This window comes from Polyodon spathula, chromosome 2 (genome assembly GCF_017654505.1).
Source record: "Polyodon spathula isolate WHYD16114869_AA chromosome 2, ASM1765450v1, whole genome shotgun sequence".
NCBI classification, from domain to species: domain Eukaryota; kingdom Metazoa; phylum Chordata; class Actinopteri; order Acipenseriformes; family Polyodontidae; genus Polyodon; species Polyodon spathula.
In genome coordinates, this window is record NC_054535.1 from 84,796,077 (window position 1) to 84,812,432 (window position 16,356).

General features: G+C 36.8%; 1 protein-coding gene across 1 annotated transcript in view; it reads right to left on the reverse strand.

The window, feature by feature from the left end:
* Window positions 1-633: 633 nt before the first annotated feature.
* The window catches only part of LOC121302585 (protein Largen-like), a 47,913-nt gene continuing 32,190 nt past the window's right edge, over window positions 634-16,356 (reverse strand). The window contains exon 2 of the mRNA XM_041232590.1: window positions 634-1,457. Within this exon, the coding sequence (XP_041088524.1) occupies window positions 717-1,457 (741 nt within the window). The 3' untranslated portion in view covers window positions 634-716. The remainder of the gene's footprint in view (window positions 1,458-16,356) is intronic.

The following is a 16,356-nucleotide window of genomic DNA, read 5'->3' on the forward strand; positions in this document are numbered from 1 at the left end:
TTTTGCATTATTGTACATAAACTAAACCAAAATGCATAACCAGTTTTTGTAAACACTATTTATTTCAAAAGTGTCATACTTCCAATATTTTTAGCATTGGAGCAGTTTATTGGATGGACAGTAGTATTTTACAAGGAATGTTACTAAGATGGAGTACATGATTAAAAATTACAATAAACAAATAACATGTTTCTTTTTTTTTCTAATGGTGATTTATTTAAGTTTCAGTTATGTAAGGTATGTCTGCTCTGTGCCTGACAAGTGTGAATGCCATTCACTGTGCTGTGGTTCCTAGGCAACTGTGGAATCTATACAGGCACTAAACAAATCATTCAGATATACTTAAAATCTAAACAGCGGTACCCTCTTTAACATGAGGATTTTTCTTGTTTTTCAACAATTTGCGGTCCATAATTATGCTCAACTGTGGACCTTGTTTTTGTTTTTGTTTGTTTGTTTGTTTCTTACCCAAATCCCAAACTTCTCAAATTGTAATTCTTAAATCAACTGTGAAGAAATTGCAGCTGCTTATATACAAAAAACCAGACTAATAAACAAGTAAAATAATTGTGCACTTACCATGTTTTTATCTTCTCACCATTTTTTTTTTTTAAGATCACTGGGAGTGTTTGTCTTTTATTTCTGGAGTAGAAAGTGCTCATTACATTTGTTTTTATTTATTTATTTTAATAGTAATCATTTTTTAGTGGTATACATCAAACGGTTGTGGTTGTTGATTTTCTCAGGATTGTTTTTTGGGGTTTAGGGGCAGTTGGTGGAGGCACAGGGGGAAAGCTATGACTGGAACTGATGCATGCCCCACCATTTTCTAAAGGGGGTAAAGGAGGGGGCTGTGGGGGACAGTGATGAGGCGATTTTAATTTTGTGTGAATGGGTCCAGGGTGTAAGTGCACGTCCCGGTTTTTGATATCATATCGCACATCACAGTCTGGACAGTAACCGTGATATTGTACTTTTTCACTAAATCTGACTCGCTCTCTAGTCGCCTGCGGACATCTGCCTTTGTCAGGTCTATGCAGAGGCAGTGATGTGGGCACTTTTTCTACAATGTTTTTGGGAATGCAACATACATCCCCATTCAGCACCTTTTTCTGTGTCCCTGGTAAAACTCCATTCCGAAGAAGGGTCCCATTAAGTTTCAAAGGTATCTCCACAGGTAGAATCTTACTGGAGTCACATCTGACAGGAGTTAACCGCGGTGGTGGGGGAGGTGGTTTTGGTTTCTTTAGCACTGTAAGGACAGCTGGAGGTGGCTTTATAATTTGTCCTTTTGAGTGCAATTTGACCTTTTCCAAGCTGGAGGCAGTGGTGGTGGTGGTGGTGCTGGTGGTGGTGCTGCTGCTGGAGCTGCTGTTGAACGTATCTGTCTTGGAGCTGTCAGTCATTTCTTCCTCCAGCTTCAGGTCACAGGTAAGTGAATCTATCTGGTCAACAACCTGCACAGAAAAGAGAAATGTCACCAGTGTCTGACAGGCAATGAGGAAGCTAGTATAGTACTCCACGGTGCTAAACAGCTGGAGAGCCATTAACCTGCCTGCATGCACCGCTTACAACTAGTGCTGCAGCACCTTTCATAAACTTTCTGTATAAAAAGGTAGTCTACCATGAGTGTTGCACATAAGATAATAATGTATACTGATGGAAGTTCCAGCACGGCTTCTTAAATTACATGTGGCTGTTGAAAGGACTATACTGCGTGTCCTGTAAAAGCTTTTCCATTTAGAACTGCAAAGTGCACTTTGGCATCATCATTATTATAGCTTGAAGATCTAAACTGCCCTGGGTGGCCATTTCTCCTGAGCTCCACATATACAGCACAAACGCATTGCATAATAAACAGACACCATTGCATTCATCAGCGATTTTAGTACAGCAAATTCCAACCATTCAGTCCCTCTATTACCTGTATTTCTCTGTGAATACATAACATTAGGAAATAGGTAACATATGCTGAGAACCTACCAGTTTCTGAGTCCTTGGTGACCCAAATTATGCATTTTTCATGTTTCTTATCTTTCCCCATTTTCTAGTACTTCATATACAACTAATGGGAGTTCTTCCCCATAATTTAAAAAACATTCAATTAAATAGGTAAAAAACAAACAAATAGACAAATGACAGCTTTTCTCCTGAAACTATGCTTATATTGCTTAATACTGTACCTGTGCAAATATAACTAAACAGATTTGGCAGAATCTGAATAATTCAAAGCTGCCATGGGCTTGTCCTGGATGATATGATTTTTAAATGCTGAACACGTGTAGAAACAAATACATCTGGAGTTACTGCCATGCTCCTTAATGTACATTTCGAAGACACCGTGTTCCTTTATGTAAGAAGACTTCAAGCATTTCTAAACATTTACTTTGTAGAACAAATAAATACAGTCTTCACAATTACAGGCCAGTAGGAAATCTATAAATGCCTATAGATGAAATACTGTACTAAACATTACTTAGAAGGTCTGTGCCATTCTTAATGATCTGTCAACAGACACAGTGACCTTCTCCTTGAAGAATACACTTGCACTTGGAGGAAAAAAAAAAAAACCCTTTGTCAAGGCCTTTTTTCTCTGCATCAAGAAATCTACTGAATTGAAAGTGCTGATTAAATTAAAATAGGGCATGACAGTGGATTAAACAAATGATGTGCTCCCTTCACCCCTTCTCCACAAGACCACCTGAGATTTGTTGATGTTATTTTGGTATAAATGCTGCATCTAGTTTATCAGTTCAAGTCTCATCCTGTTTTCACACGCACACAAAATACATTTACTCACTTTTTTTTTTTTTTTAAATCTGGTATACACTTCTTAAAGCACCGCTGTGCTGCCTTCACAAAAGTGAGAAAGTCTAGAACATGTGTGAACAGGTCAATTAATATTACATATAGTTTAAACTTATATTTAACTTAAAGCCACATCTAACTGGTTAATAATTGCCTTTGTACATTATTGCTTATGTTTTACCATGCACTGATAATCTGAAATTCTCAATTTCCTTAATCAGGAAATTCTCTTACCATTGATGAATGACCTTGAAAGGGGGGATGAGTATAAAAATGCACACAGTTGTAGCCAGCTGTGAGGCACAGGCCTCGGTTAAAATCATACTAATCATTTTTATTTAGGCTCTTTTACACATTGCTTTGTCGCAAAATAAAACATATTTCATCCCTCATTATATACAGACATTAAAACTCCTGCTGATATCTACAGCCTCTGTGCTCTTCAGAATATTTTACTGTCATTGCAGGGCACAGTAACATCATGGGGGGTGCATGGGTAAGTGCCTCTGTGATTTTTCATGGCTGGCTATGGTCCTGATACTGTATGCTTCATGTGTGCAGCAGTTAAAAGTGTTTGCATTAACTATCACTCATGACTAACTCTTAATTAAACTGAAATGTGTGTTTTGTCCTTGGATGAACTATTTGGTTTAATATTACCCCAGGCATACACAGAGCATGCAGCTGTGCTTGAGTTGTTATTTTAATGAGTTATACTATCTCATGTGTATTTGCACCTTTCTGTAAATACTCATCAATAATATTAATCACTGTGCAGGAAAGAGCAGTGAAGATGAGGACAGGGATTACCTGAACACACATTAAATTCAATCAAATGTAAACAGCAGTTATGTGGCTAGTCTGAAAAACTAGTGAATTCCTGGTCAAATGAAAAAGAAAATATCTTGAATAATTTTTAAAATGACAGAGTAAATGTTATCTTGCGTAAACACCCTCATTTCCATAGCTGAAGAGAGGATTTTCTATTTAGGGAGTCAAGATATTTATAAGGCAAGAGGATGGAGCAGGGCAAAAGAGCAACAAATGCCCTTGACCTATAAGTTCAACATGTACAGTGCCTAAAAAAAGTCTACACCTCCTTGAACTTTTTTCACATTTTGTTATGTCAGTGCCTCAGAGTTTAAATGATAATTTGTTTCCACTGATCTGCACACCATACTCCACACTGTTAAGGGGGAAAAAAAAGGTTTTATTGAGAAGAAAATATATATATTAAAAATACAAAACTGAAAGATCATAATAGGATAAGTATCCACCCCCCTGAGTGTCAGCTGTGAGTCTGTTGGGATAGGTCTCTACCAACTTTGCACACCTAAATTTGGCAATATTTGACCATTCTTCTTTACAAAACTGTTCAAGCTCTGTCAAGTTCCTTGGGTAGCATTGATGGACAGCAATTTTCAAGTCATGCCACAAATTTTCGACTGGATTTAGGTCGGGGCTCTGACTGGGCCACTCAAGTACATTTACCTTTTTGTTCCTTAGCCACTCCAGTGTAGCTTTTGCTGTGTGCTTTGGGTTGTTGTCATGCTGAAAGGTGAACTTCCATCCCAGTTTCAGCATTCTTGCAGAGGGCAGCAGGTTTTCCTCAAGGAATTCTCTATACTTTGCTGCATTCATTTTCCCTTCTATCCTGACAAGTGCTCCAGTCCCTGCCGACGAGAAACATCCCCATAACATGATGCTGCCACCACGTTTTCGTTTCGTCAGACCACAAAACTTTTTGCCACATGGTTACAGAATCTCTTGAGTGTTTTCTTGCATACTTCAAATGGGATTCAAGGTGGGCTTTCTTGAATAATGGCTTCCTTCCTGCCACCCTACCATACAGGCCAGATTTGTGGAGTGCTTGGGATATTGTTTTCACATGCACACTTTGACCAGTCTTGGCCATAAAAGCCTGTAGCTCTTGCAAAGTTGCCATTGGCCTCTTGGTAGCCTCTCTGATCAGTCTCCTCCTTGCTCGGTCATCCAGTTTGGAGGGACGGCTTGATCTAGGCAGGGTCTTTGTGGTGCCATACACCTTCCACTTCTTAATAATTGTCTTGACCGTGCTCCAAGGGATATTCAAGGCCTTTTATCCATCCCCGGATCTGTGCCTTGCAACAACTTTTTCCCGGAGTTCTTTTGAAAGCAACTTGGTGCTCATGGTTGAGTCTTTGCTTTGAAATGCACTACCCAGCAGAGGGAACCTACAGGAACTGCTGAATTTATCCTGAAACACTTGAATCACTACAATTTAACAAAGATGGAGACCACTTAACTTGGTGTCTTATTTTTAAGGCGACTGGTTACTCCTGAGCTGATTTAGGATTGCTATTACAAGGGGGTGGACACTTATCCAACCAAGCTATTTCAGTTTTTATTTTTAATTAATTTTCTACAAATTTCTAGAATATTTTTTTACTTGAAAGTTGTGGGTTAATTCCAGGCTATAAGGTGAGCACTTTACAGATAGAAGTACGCTATTAACTAACAGTATCATAACAAACAAAATGTCCATGACATTTAACAAAACTGTGGTCACATGCCAAAATGTAGGTTTGACCTAAAGGCAGGCAGACAGATGACTTTTATCCCCAGATACTGACACTATCAATAACTTGTGATAATTGACGTAGAGCTCCCTCCAGACAGAAACAGTTATCAAGAATAAATAAGACATTTAACCAGGCCAATAGCATTCAACACCTATAACTTACATGAATTACATTTAAAATAATAATAATAATAATAATAAATAATAATAATAATAATAATAATAATAATAATAATAATAATAATATTGTTGCATCACACACACTTTTACTGTTCATCCCATATGTAAAGTAAATATTAATTAAATAGACCGCAAGCATATTTTATTATACAGTATTTCAGATTTAGTCAGAATGCATGTTTATGTTTCTGCTGTATTATTTAGCTGATCTGTAGTACAATAATATTGTTTTTCAGTACTATTTTATTATACTGAATGATTTGACATCATTCCATTTAGTACTTGTGGAATACACACAATGTTTTCTAAAGGTTGATGGTTGACCTTATGGTTGGGCATTATTACTTGGTATCATTTATCCCACAGGTTTTGCTCAAAGCTCTTGTCCTTGGATCAGAACCAGACAGAACACTTTGATTCCCATTTTAAAAGGAGTCGCACAGTAGTCTCATGATTCTTTACACCCAAGAGAAAATGGAAGAACTGTAATCTCAGAACTGAAAAGACACCAGAGTTGTTTATTTTAATAAAGACACAATTCACTCTTACGAGGGCTCCCTGGCTATCTTCTACTGCTTTGTCTTGAAATCACCGGCCTCAGATGGAAATAAAATTAGCAGTACATTTTAATCACGTCTAACTAAAAATTATTTTCTGAGTTTTATAGACCACATTAAGATTTCTGGCTTTGATTGATAACACTCTTCCCAAATCGATTAGTCTGTTATATTGTGTATTTCCTACTGTAGGTAATATCACCTCAGCGAAGTCTTTGGGGTCAATAGTGGAAGCAGATGGTTGGTTAATGGCAGTAAAGAAGGCATTGAAGACTAGAGATGTCACTTTGCAACCAGTTGCTTCACCTAATAACTCACATGCTTTGCAGTCAGTGACATGCTTTTGTATTTTTTTTTTTTTATTGTGTTCAATTATAATTTTCCCCCGATTCTCTCCCAATTTGGAATGCCCAATCACTTTTCTCCTCACCGCAGCAATTCCCCACATTGCTCACGTGACCCGAAGATTCAGTGGGCATCCTCCAATCATATGACCAAGCCAGCTTCCTTTTTCACCTAGGAACTCGAGAGCGGATGTCAGTGAGCTACTGACCTCTGGAGGACAAATGCCAGCCCTGCAGGTGTCTGCTCTGAGCAACTGTGCAGCAGGCCAGCAGGGTTTACTGTAGAGCAATGAGAAAAAAGAGTCGCTGCCGGTTTTACCTCCTTAACTCACGGGCGCATCAAAGCCAATGCGACCTTCTCCATTTGGAGCCCCCAGCAAAAACATGCACTGTATGAGTCAGCCTGCGCCACTCACGCACCACCCAGTCACATGCTTTTTTGAAGCCATACCCAAATCCTGACCTTAGTATCAGGATTTTACCCAAATACATTGTTGAGGTTTAGATTAGAGGTTTCAAAGAGAAGCAAACATATAGCTTTATTGAACTTATTATGGCAATAGTTATCATTTTTTAAACAGGAAAATACTTATTTGCTGTAATGTGTGCTTCTTTTAAAGCTGCAAATGTGAAATCTACATAGTGAAAGTAATTACACAACAAGAACTGCATTTCCTTAGTTACAACCTCTTTACGAAACCCTTTCAAACATTTGTATTCATTAGCTGCAGCATCAAATGATTGAGAATTATTTCTCAATCATTTGGGTAACATTCAACTGCCGGACCATTAACTCCAACATCATAAGTGGCATGGAGAAATGCATCTCGGGTACGTGAATGTTAAATACAATAAGCTCAAGATGACTAATAGGTACAGCATGCTTTGAAGGGCAGTTGTTGTATAGGATACAGTCCTTCATACAGATATTATTAGAATCACTCACTCAGGGTAAAAAGTTAAGTCTCCACCCACTGATTTGAAAGACAACATTTTTAATTATCTTGACCTGCACAGAAACCTTCAACTCTACATTATCCATTGCAACATTATAACCATTACAGTATTTACAAATAATTAATAATTAAAACCACACAGGAGGTTGTGTGGTTCAGTGGTTAAAAAAAAAAAAAAAAAAAAAAACAGGAAAAAAGGAAAAGAAACAGGCTTATAACCAGGATGTCCCTGGTTTAAATCCCAGCTCAGCCACTGACTCACTGTGTGACCCTGAGCAAGTCACTTAACCTCCTTTTGCTACATCTTTCGGATGAGGCGTTGTTGTAAGTGACTCTGCAGCTGATGCATAGTTCACACACCCTAGTCTCGTAAAGTGCTTTGTGATGGTGGTCCACTATGAAAGGTGCTATATAAAAATTATTATTATTTAATATGAATAACTAGAAAGTGTCTAAGTGGGGTGTCATATAATCAATTGTCAACAGTAAAGGGTTATTTTTTCATGTGTGACACCCACGATCAAACTTGACCTAGGTCAGTGGTTCTCAACCCTGGTCCTGGGGACACTGCCCTACTGGTTTTGTTCCAACCAAACACTCAATTACATAATTGAACCCTTAATTGAACTAATAATTTGCCTAATCTGAGCTTTTTAATTATTTTAAACAGATGGAGATTTCAATTTTGGTATAAAACTGTATAATGAACATAAATTCTTTAACTTTTTATAAGATACTCTATTTAAAAAGATTAGATTAGGCAAATTATTACTTCAATTAAGGGTTCAATTAATGTAATTAGTCAAAAACTAAATGACTTAGGTAGCAGGTTTACTACTTAACTATTAATGCCTTATATAATCCCTTATATGTGTGAGACAGAAAATAACATTTAATCAGCAAAGTCTAATCACAAAACACAAAAAATTCCTTGCAGGGGTAGCTAGATCAGATACAATACAAGATGACAAACTGTTGATTATGAAAATATCATTAAAAATAGTTTAGCAAATAAAAATAAATAATAAACACTTTCTGTCCCTTATATTGAAGCAAAGGAAATTGTGACATTGAAAAAAGACCGAAACAATGAGGCATTTTTGTGAATTGGCAGATTTACTGTACCAGTGTACTGTTTGCATTATGGCATTACGCCCTCACTTGAATATATTCAGTTTCTAAATGGGTTGATTTTAAGAGCGTAGAAAATGTTCCTGTTTTTTATGACCACAATAAACAACTTGCTTAGGGAAGGTTAATCCTTTTTATTTAACAATGAAGGTAACTTGTTATTAATATAAAGGTCTACTTGCTTCAATACAAGGTCCAGGGAGTGATCACTGAATTAATAAGAGGTGGAGGGTTTCATGGTTCTAGTAAACAGCACTTTAGTATTTAGCCGGTTCCCTCTATCTATGCTGTACACATTACCTTCTGTACAAATCAAAGAGACACTAGGAACCTGCAAACCTCAGCTTTAGGTAGCAAATACTCAACCTTTTCATTTTTTCATATCATGAGCAATTAAAAAGGCAATTTTGTTTTGGTCCTCCCTCTAGAAGAAGGTCCAAATTAGGCTTCGGATGACCTTTATTGTTATAGGTCATCCATTTTTTCCTCAATAGAAATGTTTTTTTTTTAATTTATTTACCATTTGATTTATTTATTGTGCTATTTACTTATTTGATCTCAAGACATCAAAGTTAATTTTGTTAATGGTCTTCATGACGAAGTGAATACATAAATAGTCACTGAAATATGTTTGTAATTTTACTTTGTAATTTATTTGTAATTTCCATAACCTGTTTATATTTCAGAATGTTCTGAATTATGCAATAGTTACTTGAAAAAAAGGCTCTTCAAATGGAGACAGATTTCTACTGCATCTCTAGTGGGGAAATTCTTTTATCTGTAGCACCAGCATTTGGGACCAAAAACACTGAAATGAGATAGTAGGAGTGTTATGAGGAAACTTTTTAAAAGAAACTTTTAAACCTTTTGTTCTGCCAAGTTTGTATCTTTTTACATTTTGCCATGTCCTGAAATATGTAAACAGTTCAAGTTCTAAGCAACTAAATGATAAATGGTTTTGTAGTGATTAAATAAACAAAAACAAATTGAATGACTTATGACTCTTAAAAACAACTGTGTGCATTTTCTTTATAAATTCCAAAAAATGACTCCAGCATAGCATTCTAAACCTGGCTTTGAAAGGGTTAAAATGTAAATGTAACTGTTGTTATCAAGCACTCTACAGTACATTGCAGTAAAGCGGGCACCGTGTTATGCTGACTGGTATATGAGGCATTAAGCATTATTCTCCTCATCTGTACTCATTTCAGGATAGTAAGTGTAATTCAACTGTCAGCTATAACAGTCCAGACACAGTTAACCAAACATCAGCCGGGAGGTATATGAAAATGGTTTTATTAGAGCCAGCAGCAACCTCACATTTGTTTCTGAATCTTTGATTGATTTTCTAGAATGAAAAATTATACAAATTAGTTATTTGCAGTTTTACACAAGCTGCTGGTAATTATGGCAGGCTGTTTGTCCGATTGTAGCAGTAAGGATAATGAAAGTGAAAAACAATGGTTAGTTAGATCCTATGTTATATGTAATATCATTTTACAGTAATTTGACTCATTCAAGTCACAACTGGAGAACTAAGAACTCAAATCTATTTTAATGATCTTAGCGGCGGCAGAACTAAAGAGCCACCATGTAATCTTTCCATTTTCCCCTCTAGGTTGATCTATTGACTCTCTTTTTAACATCCCATTAGAGCCCTGCTCTGGGGCAGATTTACAAGCTTAGAGTAGCAAGACTAAAACTGCTTAGTACATGCAGTATGACATGACGACTGCTTTTAACAAAAACACATTACTTTATTCAGGAACAGTTACTTTTGAGTACAATTACTATTTATCACAATAAGCGCTACTTTCAGTATTAAAAAAGCTCACTTTTTGTAAATTATAAAAATCTGTTGTCTATCACAGGGTCACAGGCACACCACTATTTATTTAACTGTATACAAAGTGCACATTGTTTGAAAATGTTATTGTGTTTTTTTAAATATTTTTTTTCCACGTATCTACTTTGATTCATTATACTTTGTTTTGCACTAATGAATGCATATATTTTAAGCGTTGGATTTGTGTTTATTGCCTTTTGTTTATGTTTTGCCTTTGTTGTTGGAGGAGCATGTTTTGAGGGTGCACATCATATTCCTCTGCTTGCCTTTTTAAGCAGTGAAGGCATGATGTGGGACGCCATGACTGGCAAACTAATTCCCCGTCCTCGTGTTTTTAAATTACTTTGGTTATTGTTTTATGGTGATTGGAAGAGTTAACTACGCGTGGCTGTTCCTAATTATAAATACTTTCCAAGTAAATGCACTTCACCTTCCATTTTATAGCCCTAGCGTGTGTTTAGTTTATTAGTGTACTGATTGTTGTATTGAGTGTACTGTGTTTTAAGAAAGTCCCCTCAATTTTACTCGTGCTTCTCAACTGTCTTTCTTTGTGTTTTTTTTTGTATTTTACCACCAGTACACCTGCACAACAGAACAAAATCATTAAGTAGCTCTGACGGCCGCCCCACTCGAATGCTCCTGAAGTCTTGACGTCACTGTAGCATGAATGACAGATACTTTTAGAGGGCGATTATTGTACTATATTTTAAACTGGTTTTAGTATGTTTTGCTAGTGATTTTAATAACAGTAGTTTGCGTTTATTTATCAATCATTTTTTTATATTGCACCTTTTATAGTGGACCACCATCACAAAGCGCTTTACAAGATGCAGTAACAACAAGAAAATCCATAATACTTTAAATACAGAGAAATGCATAATACATGATATACAGTAAAAAAAAAAAGAATACATGATAGTAGCATAATACATAAAATAGTACATTAAACAGAGTGGAAAGTGCATAATACATTACATTTTAGCAGCAACATAGCAGCTAATAGCAGATAACAGGCTTAAGGAGCATGGAAAGCAAGAGAGAGCAGGTGGGTCTTGAGAGTTGATTTAAAGCGAGCGACAGTGGGAGCATCACGCACCAAAGCTGGAAGAGAGTTCCAAAGAGTCAGAGCCATGATGTTAAATGAGTGTTCTTCATGTGTGGTGCACTTTTGATAACAAGCAGGCCAGAGTCGGAGGACTTCAGCTTGCGGGCAGAGACATAACGGGTCAGCAGGTTGAGGAGGTACTTGGGACATGTGTGATGAAAGGTATTGCAGGAGAGTTTTGAAAAAAATCCTGAACTTTGCAGGTAGTCAGTGCAGCTGGGCAAGACTGGGGGTTATGTGGTCACATTTTTACATCTGGTAAGGATCCTGGCAGCGACATTCTGAACTGAATCGGTTTATGGTGCGTTCCAGGAGACCACCATATAGAGAGTTGCAGTAGTCAAGTCGAAAGGAGACAAATGCATGACAAAGTATCTCCGCATCCGGAGGGAAAGGTAGGAACGGACTTTGAAGATGTTTCGAAGATGGTAGTAGGAAGATTTGACCATGGAGGAGAAGTCGGCTTCAAAGGAGAGTTTGCTGTCAAGTACACCAAGGCTTCGTACTGTGGGGGAAGGCAGCAGCAGACAGTTTGTGAGGTTCAGGGCAGCTATATTTAGATTCTTAAGTTCAGTTTTAGATCCTACTAGGAGGAGTTCAGATTTGCTAGTGTTCAGCTGAAGAAAACTGGCAGACATTCAGGCCTTGATGTCTTGAATGCAAGCCGAGAGCAGGACCATGGCAGAGGAGGTTTGCAACGCCACTGCGTCCAGCATAGCAAACAGACTACATGTGTCTGGATAGGTAAGAGGACATCCAGGATAGACAGGTTCCAGAGATTACAGCATACTTCTGAAGGTGGTGACGAAGAATGCCATGATCTATGGTCTCAACTGTTCGCAACAGGTCAAGGAGGACAAGCACAGAGGGAGCATCAGCACCATCATCAGCATTAAGCAGATCATTCACAATCCAGAGCAGAGCAGTTTCAGTACTGTGATGCAGCCGAAAACCAGACTGTAGGGATTCAAGCAGATTGTTACCCGTGAGATGATTCATCAGCTGACTGGCTAAAAAGGAGATTGGAGATGGGACAAAAATTAGATAAGTCAGCCGGGTTGAGGGAGGGTTTTTTGAGTACCACCGTAACTCGGGCAAGCTTAAGGGCAGCAGGAACCAAGCCAGAGTCCAGGGACAGGTTGAGAGAGAGAGTTTAGAATATAGTGTTAAAGAAATACTTTAATGGGGGGGGGGTGACTGGCCAGTTGATACATTTCCCTCCTATGCATTCTTGCTCAGTTGCAGAGCAAACGTTTGACACAGAAGGCCCAGGTTTTCTCCAATGGCAAAGCTATGTAATCTGTAGTTATTTTATTATATAATAAAACTAACAGTTTCCAACAAAACTTAATTTAAGTACACATCGGCCATTCTAAATAAACAGATTGAAGGACATTACTTAGCTACTCACCAATAGTCCAGAGAAACTCTGTTCGCCGAACAGATTTTTCTAATTATAAAAAGTGAACTTTCATAGTCTCTAAATCATTTTTAATACTGAAATGTGCACCTAGTCTGTCCTAAACTTATGTGTCTGTTGACATTGACTGAACCATTTAACAGAAACAGGGAGTTTTTGTTCTTGTTCATTATTGAAATGAGCAATTCTTAGATGGTAGACTAGCAAAGAATATGAGGTGCACTCTTCCCTCTGGGCCAGCATTCAACCTATTCCCCAGCAAAAGTATTAAATGAGGTGCTAAGTGGTGGTGGAAACCATTTTACCTCCTCAGACCCCTCACTAAGTTTCCTGGGAAATGCAAATACATTTCCCCCACATTTTATTACTTTGAAGGTCACACAAGCCTTGGTAGTCACCATGACAGAAAATGCAATGCATTTCATTGTCACATTAGTTTTAGCAGAAACCCATTACTACTGCACTTATGGAGTGGATTGCTAATTAAAAACATGTATTTGAAGATGGGGCAATTATCTATTCATGTATACCAAAAGTTATGTAGGGAGCAAGGAGCAAGTGAAATGGACCAAATGCCCCACCCCAGTCATTCTACATTCATTCATCTACACCAATAACAGCAGGGTTGTGATAGAAACAGTTATTAGTGGGACTAAATCAAAAAGCCAATCTGGCTCACTCAATATGAACACATTTTATAAAGCAGAAACTTATTAGACAAATATCCATTTATTAGTAAAAGGTCAATATTAGGTATGTATTTTTTCTTTGCTTAATAAAATCGAAATTTTAATTTTCTAACTCACTTAGCCGAAAGCATTACTGTAGCATAAGTTCAAAGATGTCTCTATATTTTTATGAACAGCTTAATGATTTTTGAATAAAAAAATGTGGTTATTATCATAAACCTGGTTTCAAGAAATAGACATATAACCATTACTGAATTGGTATTTACCTCCTAAAGACCTGATTCCTGAAAATTGTACACCAAAGCTGCTCAGCGAGCCTGTGATGTAGTCATGGTCCCGCCCCCGAGGTCATAAAAGGCCTGCGCTCACAGATCTCGGCATCATTTTTTCCTTCAAGTCTACTGTAATCATGGACAAAACAGCTTTGGTATACAAGTTTCAGTTTTCAGGTCTTTAGGAGTTAAATACCCATTTGCTAATGGCTACATTTCTTACTTGAAAAGGAACCCTCTATTTCCAAAATGACTGTGTTGTTTAAACTGTAATTAAATTCAATCCATAACAAACACCTCCTTTCTGTTGAAAACTGACCTTTTGTTTTGGGTCTGAAAAAAAAATGACCTAAAATGATGTTGGGATGTCATCTACTGGTTAACCAACATCACGACTGTACTTGGACATTCAGTGAATATAACTTATTTGTTATAATAATTAAATGTGATCACAAAATACATACTTAAAACAAAAGCCCCATATACAGTATGCCACAAATGCATACAATGTTTTCTCATTTCCTGAGACCAGCTAAACAAGACCATTTAACTTGCAATCTGAGCCCCTGTTATCCAACATAAGTGGAAATCAGTGCACACTTGTTATATTGTGTGTGTGTGTGTGTGTGTGTGTGTGTGGGGGGGGGGGGGGGGGGGGGGGGGGGTGGTATTCTGGTCTTATCCAATCACTACTTCGCTCTGAGATGGATGCCTGGGTTCAGTTAATGTATCATAAGTAAATGTATCATTGTAAATCTGTAAACGGTTAAGTGCAGCACTTCTAAGCACAGTATTCTATTCAGTGCAGTGAATTGTGTCTTCAATACAAACATTTATTTTTTCTTAAAACCCACTTTGTTTCGATTTCCTCTATGGAAACTGACAGTACAAGAATACAAGCAATTAATAAACTGGTTAACTGAATCACGAGCATGGTGTAAAAAAACTGCTAATTGCTCAGTTCAGTCTAGCCCTTTATTGAGTCAACAAAACTGTCAATTACACAATTATACAGTATTAACACTCACAAAATGAATCACTGAACAATAACATGCAGCTACTGTACTTATGCAAAGGCATAAGCTGTCAAAAATTAGAAGCAACTTAATTCCCTCACCGATTCAAAACTTCTTACATTTCACTATTTAACCAGCAAAATGTAAAAGTAAAGTTCTATAACATACAATTTTTTTTTTTTTTTTTAATGTTGCTTACAGTGTTTCTTAAAATAAATGAGCATTCTTGACTAGGCCTGTCTGGCTTTTGGACCCTGGGCTCATTAAAATTTTTTCAGGTTACCCCTGATATAAACACATTACAGATGTCAGTATCATGATGAACAGGTATCAACTTTCCATGAAACCAATGAAAAAGTGGTTCTCAGATATTGCCTCTAATAGCTTAGTCAACCAATCAGTAAAGGTGATGGTACATGCTTGATGTGTGGTTTTCATTCCTGTGCTTTAAAATCAGATATAATGAATTATGTATAACTGACCAATATTAACATTTATTAATTGCAATTACTTTTTTCTGGACTAACACAAGATATCAGTGTAGCTAAAGTAGGGTTCATACACTTTTACAACATAAAAATTCCATTCCTTTTCCATACCTTTTTCCAGACTTCCATTTGTTTTTCCCAGACATCCCAGTGTTTTAGTTAGTTTCTACTAGTTTTTGATAGTTATCCACATAGGCGGGCAGCCGCAAAGCATTATAGGTTTTTGATCCAGAGCAGAAGTTGCACCTGGTTTTTATAAAATTATTTGTCAGAATCTGGAGGTGCATATCTAGCAAGAGACAATGCAGGTATGCAAAAGAGTAGTAAGACCAATCTAAGAAATGCCCAATATTTGAGAACTATGTTGAATTATTTACAAATGAAAATATAAGAAGTTGTATATTGCAAGTGTACTTGTGACAAAATAGGATAGAATAATGGTACCAATAGTATACTAAAACCAGACAATTTTGGCACAATTTTTTTTTTACACAAGTATAGTGTATACTTGTGTAAGTATAAATTTTTGTAAAGGATGATATTGGATTCTGATCCAAACTTCTGTATACCTTCTGTTAAATGTTGAACACTATGGGAGGTGAAAATAACAACAATGAAACAAATGTGCACACATTACATATTAAAACGTGCAAGTGTTGTATATTAAACATGCAAGTCAAATACTAAACACAGTAAACCATCGCTATAGCAACCCTGTTTGGGTCCAAAGCCTTTTGTTCGCTATAGTAAAAGAACAATCCAAAATGAACAATATTAAGGAAGTCACCTTGGATAAAGGTATTAGCTAAATTATTAATAATATTGGTACTGTTTTTATTCTTTGATTTTCCTTATTATTACAGTATTTCACTACTACCACTAATAACAATAATAACAATAACAATAATAACAACGATAATAATAATAATAACAATGATAACAATAATAACAAATGTCTTACCTTAAATATATAATAAGACAAAG